The sequence below is a fragment of the Pangasianodon hypophthalmus genome, chromosome 26, assembly GCF_027358585.1.
Source record: "Pangasianodon hypophthalmus isolate fPanHyp1 chromosome 26, fPanHyp1.pri, whole genome shotgun sequence".
Classification (NCBI taxonomy): Eukaryota; Metazoa; Chordata; class Actinopteri; order Siluriformes; family Pangasiidae; genus Pangasianodon; species Pangasianodon hypophthalmus.
Window position 1 is genome coordinate 2,295,918 of NC_069735.1, and position 11,131 is coordinate 2,307,048.

An 11,131-nucleotide genomic window follows, 5' to 3' on the forward strand; every position below is an offset into this window, starting at 1 on the left:
CTTAACTGGCAACAGTCATTACAGTCTACATTCTTACACATTAAGAAGCAAGGACATCTTAATAACAAACTTATTTATCCACACGTAAAAAGGCATACGTGTGAGAACAGAAAAAAAAACAACAAAACAATAAAAATGTATCACATGACACCTGTATAACTGTTATGAATAATGAACATTTTATCATTGTTTGCAGGGCTATTTGTTTAAACTTCCTGCACTGGTGTAAAGTAGCTCAGTATGATATTTTTCCCTATTCTGAGAAAGCATATGAAAAACAATTCAATGTGCATACCAAACACACTGTAGTATAAAAATCAAGTAAATAGATTTCACCTTAATTGCCCATAAAGCCTCTCTTAATAAGAAAAGCAAGTATAATATATGTAACATACACTGGGAATATGAAAAGGTCATGCTGTATGGAGACAGTGGAATTCACTGAATGCCATATTAAAAATATGATGAGTCATCTGGATAAAGAGGATACGTTATAGCAATAATGTATAGAAGAGTATAAATACGACAGTACTGTAGATCTGCTGATGCTGGATACAGATGGTGGACCACAGCTTGTCTTCAGTCTTCATGTTTAATCAAAAAAATGTCTTTAGCAATCATACAAAGAAAAGACAAAGATTTTAATTGCAATATAGAAAAAGCTTATGAGATGACATGCATACAAAAGCACTGTGACTAACCGTCATAGGTAGAGCAGATGAAGTTGAGTTTGTAGCTCTCAGGCAGGTCGATCCACTGCTGCTCTACTCCAGACTGCACTGCTCCGCTTCTCTTCTCGTGGCTGCAGTCTTCATTCCAGGTCCCATACCCCAGGGCCCAGTCCTGATAGCAGAGCATTGATCCAAAAACCCAGAACCAGATACGCTGGGCACAGTCGTGACGCAGGCCGAGCCACACGTGTTCAGTGGAGGCGTTTTGAACCACCTCCTTCACCCAGAGCTGCATCTCCTCAGTGCGCACTGAGACCAGGTCGTAATGATGGTTCCTGCAGTAATTCAGAGCTTCCCACCAGGTCAGATTCTCCTTAATCAGGATCAGTCTGTCTGAAAAAAGCAAACAGTCCATGGAAGATAAAGTGAACATTTAAAGCCCAATATAAGGTTTCACTGTTTTTTTTTTTTTTTTGCATCTTGTATTTAACAGAGGAACATTAAACCGACAAAGAAATCTGGATATAAGTGCTGAAACTAATGTCTATGTGAATATTTTTTGCATATGTCTGTATCTATACAAAAGTTTTAATTGTTATATTTCTTGCAGATTTTGTCCAGAGTCCATTTGCTATTGCATTCGTAAAACAAAGTGTATTGTATTCAGTTTATGACAATACAATACATTATCAATAATCAGTAACATTTTTTAAAAAGCACTTTGTTGAAAAAAACATCATTTAACTCACTCTCATGACAGATGAATGGGAGTGTTTTTGTGCAGTCCACATCACTCCAGTAGTGTTGCTCAGACACAGACACTGCAGCACAGTTCAAACCTCCACTGGGTTTGTTAGAGCTCCAGTATCTGAATGAGGATTTACTCTGATCTGACCACTTCCAGGCGTCATTAAACAGACCAATCCAAACAGTTTCATTAGGTGAATTTTGAATCACTCTCCTGATCTCCTCATTCTCATTTTGGTTCCTCACACTGACCAGATCAATGTATTTCTCTCTGCAGTAGGTCTGAGCATCATACCAGCTCTTTCCCTCATTAATTAATATGTGTCTATTAGTGTTTGTGTTCTTTTCTGAAAGATATTTAATTTACATCATAAATAACTCATTCATGACTAAATCAAATTTCTGCCTTTTCTGCAATCAGATGAAAAATACAAAGGAAACAAAATAATACACACAGATCATCCAGATATTTTTTCATTAATGTAAAGCCATTAAGTCTTTTTTGCCTTTTATTAACAACTATTAGCAAGTTCTTACCTTCATAACACACAAAAGGTAATGCTCTATTACACGGATCATCAAACCAGAAACCATTGCTTTCTGACATGAAAACACAGAACTCATTTTTCTTGCAATTGTTTGGTTCTCCACTATTCCAGTTTCTGTAAGTGTCTCCGTCTCTGTAGAAAGTTTGGTCTGCCAGAGACCACTGCCATTCCCCAGTGCCCTCTCTCTGTAGACCGATCCACGCTTGCTCTGCAGTTTCCTTCTTCAGTGTGTGATTCAGCTTCTTCATCTCTTCCATGTTGTTGATGGTGGCGAGATCAGTGTATTTCTCTCTGCAGTAAGTCTGAGCTTCACTCCAGGTTTTATTCTCATTCACAAAGTGATATCGATGAGGAATATTTGCCTCTATACCACATACTACAGTGAGACACATGAGAAAGAGACTTGTTATTATGTGGCGCTATGCTTCTGCAGAAATTAAATATTTATTTCTGAACAATACTGTTTATTGCATATTAATTCAAATACCAAATAAATAAGTAAATAAATAAAAATTCTTTAAGCTTTTGGACAAGAATTTAAAATGGTTACTCGTGATTAAGATATGTACAAATAAGACATCATTTTCTTGTAGCTTTCAAAACTTGTGAAATTGTCAATTTTACTTTGTGAAATAATTTCCCAGGCAGCACACATACTTTTTTTCATGAATAAAGAAAAGCTATAAAAATTATTAAACCAATTCAGCTACACGGTTATAATACAGACCTAGAATAACATTCAAAGCTGTTCAGAGTGAGCTCAGAAAGTGAAAATATCAAATTGCTTACTGTATGTTGAGTTATGGGGCGTTTTATGTCATATACACTTTGATATAATTAATAATCTAGAGTATGGATTTGAATAAAAATGGGAAAATGATTAAGTGGAAAAATGGCATTTAGTAGAAAACAGAAAAAAAAAATATTCTAACAAGTCACTATACCTGCAACGTCTTTCATTAATATTAAAGTGATTTTTTACTTTAATGTGAGGAGTGCAGGTGATAGAAAGATGCCAAATTTGCTTCCAAGGTTGGCAGATATGCTAGTTAAAAATTCTACCACAAAACATCACAAACGTAACTGCTTTGTCAAGCTAATTATTTCATTCTTGATTCCTTTGCTATTTAAACAAATTGGCTTTTAAAATCAGGCTTTTTTTTCATCTGCTCATTTTTATATTTTGAGGGCTCAGAAACAGAAACAACAGCATGAGCCGTTAAAAACTATGTACTGTAATACAACATTAGCTAAGCAGCTAGGAACCTTTGATGTCTTGATGAATTAATGTAGTTCAACACCATGCCACCATGCTGATTTAACCCATAAAAACTGGCTAAATGCTAAGATGCATATGTGATTCTTTATTTTGTTGTGGAATTGAATCATTAAATGACCCTTTACACTAGCGTCATATTGCTGCCATATTAAAATACACAACATGTCACTTAACCTGTTTATATTTCATGCAGCTTGGAATAAATCCTAAATGTTGTTGTCATTAGAAAGATTACAGTTTTTTGTAGATTTATGTGAATTATTTATGAGACCAGGTGCATATTAAGTAATATTAAGGATGTAATCGAATATGAATAGATTATAATATATATGGATACCAATAGGAGGCACATTAGATATATTTTTTCAAGTAATTAATTTTTTTAAGAAAGCTTTCCAGACATTTTTTTTTTTTAGAAAGCTTGCTTGAGATTGAGATGGGATCCCATGGAACACAACATGGCTTGTTAAGCTCACAGTTAATGTAGTGTTTCTGTTTGGGCTTTTAAAAAATGAGACAAATAGTGACCATCCACAGAACTGTGTTGTAAAAGTGGGACAGGACCTTTAAGTCTGCTTTAGAAAAATACAGTCTTATCCCTGCGTTTGTGCTAAGAGGGAATTTCAGGAGGTGGAGCAAAATGGAGCAAAATTCTTAGAGTAAAATGGGTTTGAAAACACCACTGCATTAGCAGATTCTGAATTTTACACCCACTTTTAAGCTGCTCAAAACTTCAGCATCTATACAAAAATAGCAAAAGATCGCCAAAATAGCTACATGCTGAAATTAAACAGTAAATTAATGCATTGGTATGAAAATAGAGCCCAAAATCACATATGAACACACACTCACACACCCTCTCTCTCTTTCTCACACACACTCACACACACACACACACAATTCTTGTGAACACACTGACCTGAGAAGAGTAGGGTCACTGACATGAGACGAACCATATCTGTAGGTAAAAATAGTGGAAAAACATTTCCAACATTATTTTTTATGTATTAACAATATGACTCTCACTATGACTCTCTCCATGTCCTGTTACCACTTACATTATTGCTGTGGCATACAGTCATTCCTTCACTAACCTCACCTTCTCTCTCTCTCTCTCTGTCTATCTGTCTCTCAAAAAAATGCAACTTTGTCATTTTACCAAGAAAATGGAAAGAGTAAACGCCACTGTCCGAAGCACCATAACTGAGATATCTTTCATATAAGTCCCTACAGAAACAATAACACATTAAAACGAGCGCATTGATATAAACCTACTGTTCAGATTACAGCCGGAGCTATTATCCAAGCTGTGCTGTTATACAAAAATACAAAAATAATGTACACATTCTGACCAATCATATTCAAGAATTCAACCGTGCTCTGATATAAATATATCCAAATATACATATATACATAAAAAATAGATATCCATACCTCATGTATGTCATGTACTCCACGCAGGGTGTGTGTTGTGAGTTTGTGGTAAAGTGTGCTTTTGGTCTTCTTCTCACCTATTAAACATAACACACCGCTTATTATACTGTATCACTGTCCTCTTTCAACCCCTCCCATCTCTTTGCCTTCAGTGTCAGAACTGCCAGTTCTGATGAACAGGAAATTTCAACTACTTTGCATGAGCTTCCGTACACCAGTCTCCAACAACATAAAAAATATAACTTCACCCCTTCGACTTTTTCACATACTGTAGTGTTACAACCTTGGATTTGAAGTTATTTGTGATTTTAACAATTTGATTTCCACAAGGAATGTGGAATGTGTAACTGGAGAACATTGATGAACAGAAATTTTCAAATCTTGCCACAAACTTGATGACTTTGTGGCTTGTTTCTCTGACTAAAGGCCTCCTTACCTATTCTTTCCATTTTTCTTTTTAAATAATGGATTTAATGGTGTTACCATTAAAGCAAAAGATCATCACACCAAATATTGACTTTGTTTCATTTTTTAATCTTTACTGCTCTTTACTGTATTTTTTTCTGCCAGAGCCCTACAAAATGACCTTCTAGCAGACCACTGGTGGGAATGTCTCTGACCAAAGAATCAGAAACAGACTTCATGAGGGTGGCCTGAGGGCCCGACGTCCTCTAGTGGGCCCTGTGTTTACTGTCCGGCACCGTGGAGCTCGATTGGCATTTGCCATTGAACACCAGAATTGGCAGGTCTGCCACTGGCGTCCTGTGCTTTTCACAGATGAGAACAGGTTCACCCTGAGCACATGTGACAGACGTCAAAGGGTCTGGAGAAGCCGTGGAGAACGTTATGCTGCCTGTAACATGGTTCCACATGACCGGTTTGGTGGTGGGTCAGTGATGGTCTGGGGAGGCATATCCATGGAGGGACGCCCAGACCTCTACAGGCTAGACAATGGCACCCTGACTGCCATTAGGTATTGGGATGAAATCCTTGGACCCATTGTCAGACACTACGCTGGTGCAGTGGGTCCTGGGTTCCTCCTGGTGCACAACAATGCCCGGCCTCATGTGGCGAGAGTATGCAGGCAGTTCCTGGAGGATGAAGGAATTGATACCATTGAATGGCACCCATGCTCGCCTGACCTAAATCCAATAGAACACCTCTGGGACATTATGTTTCGGTCCATCCGACGCCGCCAGGTTGCACCTCAGACTGTCCAGGAGCTCAGTGAAGCCCTGGTCCAGATCTGGGAGGAAATACCCCAGGACACCATCCGTCGTCTCATTAGGAGCATGCCCCGACGTTGTCAGGCAGGCATACAAGCATGTGGGGGTCATACAAACTACTGAGTACCATTTTGAGTTGCTGCAATGAAATTTCAGCAAAATGGACTAGCCTGCTGCATCATTTTTTCACTTTGATTTTCGGGTTGTCTTTGAACGCTGAACATCGGCGGCTCCTCCGTGGAGATCGTCAAGAGCACCAAGTTTCTTGGTGTTTACCTGGCGGAGAACCTCACCTGGTCGCTCAACACCAGTTCCATAACGAAGAAAGCCCAGCAGCGCCTGTACTTTCTGCGAAGGCTGAGGAAAGAACATCTCCCACCCTCCATCCTCACCATGTTCTACAGAGGGACTATCGAGAGCATCCTGAGAAGCTGCATCACTGCCTGGTTTGGGAATTGCACTGTCTCAGATCGCAAGACCCTGCAGCGGATAGTGAGGACAGCTGAGAAGATCATCGGGGTCTCTCTTCCCTCCATCTCGGACATTTACACCTCTCGCTGCATCCGCAAAGCCACCAGCATTGTGGATGACCCCACAAAACCCCTCTCACACACTCTTCATCCTCCTTATGTTTAATTTATGTAGTCCCCGTAGCTCTGTGCTGTTCTGTGTTGTCTTATGTAGCACCTTGGTCCCGGAGAAACGTTGTTTCGTTTCACTATGTACTTGTATATGGCTGAAATGACAATAAACTCCACTTGACTTGACTTGACTTGACTTGACTTGAATTCAGCCCTCTGTAGGTTGATAATTTTCATTTCCATCAAACGATGTGGCATCCTTTCGGTCCTAACACATTACCCAGTCCATATCAGTATAGATATCCAGCATGATATTTTTCCCCATTGAGATCTGATGTGTTTTCAAAGTGTCCTTTAATTTTTTTTGTTTTAAAGTAAATTAAAGTCCTTTAATTTTTTTGAGGAGTGTATATACAGGGTGTCCCAAAAGTCTCCATGCATAGGGGAAATTAACACTTTTTTTTAGCAAAATGTTTTCCAACATTTTTTCATACTTCATCTATATTATTTTTTTTCAGATAGCCTTTAAGAATGCCATTGACAAAAGAAGAATGTATTGAAATCTTTCTCATGGCTGGATCAGGAAGCTGTCACAAGGTTGCGATGGAATTTAACAGGAAATATGGCAAGCAAATCATACACTGTTGCCGAGACTGAAAGTGTTGAGGACCAACCATTAAGTGGACGTCCACAAACATCCACTGACGAAGGCACAACCGACGTGGTGCTGGCACATATAATCCCATTGTCCAGTCTGATTCAAAGGCCACTTAGATTAGTATGAAAGCATGTTGGACATGGGCCGCTGCAGTCTGGTGTAATGGGCTTAAGACAAGCCCCAAATTTAATAAAGGCTGATGAATTTTTTAATTTTTTTTAAATATTCCATAAATCAAGTTTATATGCATAGAACTGCATTATAAATAACGGTTGGCATACTCTTGCAACCCCATTGCGCATCTAAGGTGACCCTACATTAGGTTGTGACCCCAATGTTGAGAACCTTACATTTACATTTACAACTCTTATCCAGAAGTGCTTTGTAATCTCTGTGAAAAAATTGCTATCAAACTCATGCTAGTTTACTTGGTCAGGGCCTAAGAGTACAAAGGTCAAAAAACTCTGTTGAGGAGGTTAGTACAGTATGAAAAGAAAGTACAAGACAAGGACGATTCTTTTAATAGATTCATTCAAGTGCTAGGTGAAGAGGTAGGTCTTTAGTCTTCACTTGAAGACAGCCAGTGAATCAGCTTTTCTGACAGCCGGGGGAATTCATTCCACCACCTGGGTGCCAAGACAGAGAAGAGTCTTGATACATCTTCCTCATACCTTGAGGGATGGTGGATCCAGTCTAGCTGTACTAGAGGCTTAGAGAAAGTGTGGTTCAGAGCGGGGTGTGACAAGTGCCTTAAGGTAGGCAGGTGCTGCTACATTTTTGGCTTTGTAGGCAAGCATCAGTGTATTAAATCTAGAGGAAGCCTTTTGAGGGCGCTTAGCAACGGTGTGGTGTGAGAGAACTTGGGGAGGTTAAAACAAGTTGTGTGAAAACAAGTTGTGAATACAGTAGTCCAATCTCGAAATGACAAGCGACTGAGCAAGCACCCGCGTGACCTCTTTAGATAGAAATGGCCGCATCCTCCTGATATTGATGTTGCATGACTGGGTCAGGTTAGTAGTGTGAGGCGAGAAGGACAGCTGGTTGTCCAGGACTGCCTCAAGGTTGCATGCAGTGACCTATGAACTAAAGGGTCATGAGTCACTTTTAATTATGTCTGATGTCTGATCGCATTGCATTTTATTAAATTTCAGTGGCATGCTGCCTATTTCAGCACAGAGACCTTAATTTATGTCTATGAAAATTCTTTGTGAACAGAAAAAATATTGTCTTTGGTCCAAACAAAATAGCATGATGACCCTAAATCATATATGTAAACCTAAATGACCATAGAACCATAAATCCCTTATGAACCCATAAACACACACTCTCCTGCTCCTTCACTCTCGCATGCTCTCTCCCTCCCCCAGTCACACCCCCCAGTACTTATGCTTTGTATTCTTTTGTGTATGGTATGCATTCTTCTGTATTTCCTCTCAGCTCTTTGCATAGTGCCATAGAATCAGATTTTATTTCTGTGTTAGGTGTTTGTTGGTTGTTATTCCATGGAACATCATGTGACCTATTCAAAATGGATTTGAATATTTTACGTGGACGTTATTTGAATAAAGTACAGCTATGTACCAGTTTGTGTGAGCTGTTCGTGTTTACATACAAGACTGGAGGTTAAATATATGCACTTGAATAAACTTGAGACAGGTCAACAGAGAGAACTTACCTTTGTGCTACACTAAAAATTCTCAATTACACAAATTAAAATAGTTTTTTTTTTTTAGGAATTGTGTCATTTAAGTCACTTAAATTTAAACTACTGATATTTTCATTTTATTGTACAACTGAAGTTGCTGTTCTTTCGGCTGCACCTGTTAGGGGTCACCACAGTGGGTCATTGGTCCGCATGTTTGATTTGGCACACGTTTTATGCCAGATGCCCTTCCTGACACACCCCTCCCATTTTATCAGGGCTTGGGACTGGCACTGAGAGTACACTCCCATTGGCCGGGTTGGTTCCCTGCCCAGGAATTAAACCCAGGCCATCGCAGTGAGAGCATGGGATCCTTAGCCACAATACCACCAGGGACCTACGTTGTATAATAAAGTATTATAATAACATAATATATAAAATAATAAAGTATTGAACAGAAATAAAATGTCCATGTTTTGTTCAGGGTATGCCATAACAGATTTTTCTTTTCAATTTATAATCCACTCTGTGAGAAGTGGTTAACCTTACTTACCTATAAACCAAGAATAAACTAATCATTTCATTCCTCTTTATAGAGTTTGTTTCTGGAAAGATCTAGCATTATTCGGCATTTGGTAATCTGTACAACACTGAATTAAATCGCTATGTTTGGGTGTTTGCTACAATATGAATTATAGTGGTTGTTATGATTGTTTGTTATTTCGTCAGGGCTGATGTCAGGTTTTGGGGTTTGTCGAAACAGGTACCTGTTTCGATAATTCACTGCTTTGATGCATTAATTTAACAGAAAATTCCCAGCTATCACTCCTGAGCACTTACTTAACCAGTAATCAACAACAATAACCAAAAATGATAATAAGCTTCCCACCTTAAATTATGGTTAAAGTCTTGGATGTCAACAATATTTAAGTTTTCAATGTGCAAAGGTCATAAGCAAACATGAATCTTTCACACTAGTAAACATTGATAAACGTGGCCACGGCTATTTGGTAGCTATTTGGTAGCTATCTGCATTCTGCACTAATTAAACATATTGAACACAGTTCTGAGTGGATACATTAGATTGCGTGTTATGACTTCTTTTTTTTTTTAATTAAAAAAATGAACTGGTTATGTGAAAAAGCAAAATGCAGCATAGCATTTTATTGTGCTACATCTCCACCTGGTGAAAAAGTAGCTTGCTACTAGAAAAGCTACATTATTTTGAAAATAGCTCAGCTACTGCTATGCTACTAAAAGCATAGGTATCACTGGTTCTTGTAGCTAGATACTCCTCAATACTGACAATGATACTGATACAGTAACACTCCTAGCTCAAATATGATTGGGAAGATTTTCAGGTCTTCTAAGGTCAGTTTTAGACAGATTATAAAAAATTGTAAAGTAAAACACATTTACAGTTACAATTACTGTACTGTATTTACTACTGTATAGTATTCTATGTTTCTGTTAATATACCATAAAATTTCAAATAATTCACTTACTTGGCTGACTTTTCCATTCTCACCCTTCCTAAAACATTAGATGTTCCTCTATGCATTGCCAACTTATACGGACACACAGACCCATTGTTTATGGCATCCACACACACACACATACACACTTATCAGTCTCACAGCAACAGTGACGCAATTGCCAAGGAATTATGGAAATGAGACAGCTGCTTACTTCGGCACCCAGCGAGATCATTTGCATAAAACAACACAACGTCCCAAAAAATAAATAAATACATAAATATACATGAGTTTGATGGGGAAGTGCAGGAGCATGAGTCCTCAGGCAGCAGCGACCTGTCAGATAATGATTAACTTTTTTCTAAACTGTAGCCAGTGCTGTTGGATCGATGTCGAGACCTCAAACCTAAGTGCTTTTCTCTGAGGACAAGAAAAGAACTACAGACAAGATATTATTTTTATTTTCCTTTTGCACTATTTCCAGGTGCAGAGCAGCTATAAAATGGTAGATGATGAGATAACCTAATGTTTTCACATGATTCACTCATTTTCATGCTAATTTTTCACGATTCATTTACGTTCATATGTGTTTTTTTTTTTTCATTTATTCCCACATAAATCAATTTTTGTATGAGTCATTTATTTTCATGTTACTTTTACGCATGATTCGTTTATTTTCACGTTAATTATGTAGGGCAATTGGTTCCATTTTTCAGATGTGATTGTCTCACATGATTCATTTATTTCAGGGCATAACGTTGAAATGCACTTTCCTAATCCTTTTCATATGTAGTCACATATTATTCACACAATGACATCACAGACATGATTTAAAAAAAAATTGTAAAAAAAAGTATGTCCTATATTCAT

At 38.1% G+C, this 11,131-nt stretch overlaps 1 protein-coding gene across 2 annotated transcripts; it reads right to left on the bottom strand.

Moving 5' to 3' along the window:
• On the bottom strand, positions 1–10,423 carry LOC113535651 (C-type mannose receptor 2-like). 2 transcript variants are annotated; one of them, XM_034300269.2, is made up of 7 exons: positions 10,292–10,423; positions 4,680–4,756; positions 4,165–4,203; positions 1,956–2,342; positions 1,421–1,765; positions 702–1,064; positions 1–608 (listed from the first exon to the last, which is right to left on the bottom strand). In XM_034300269.2, the coding sequence occupies exons 3-7, from the start codon at positions 4,199–4,201 to the stop codon at positions 580–582; spliced, it is 1,161 nt and encodes a 386-aa protein (XP_034156160.2). In that variant the 5' UTR covers positions 4,202–4,203; positions 4,680–4,756; positions 10,292–10,423; the 3' UTR covers positions 1–579. The 2 variants fall into 2 exon arrangements, with proteins under 2 accessions (XP_034156160.2, XP_053085898.1); XM_053229923.1 differs by lacking the exon at positions 1,421–1,765.
• Between the last annotated feature and the right edge of the window lie 708 nt (positions 10,424–11,131).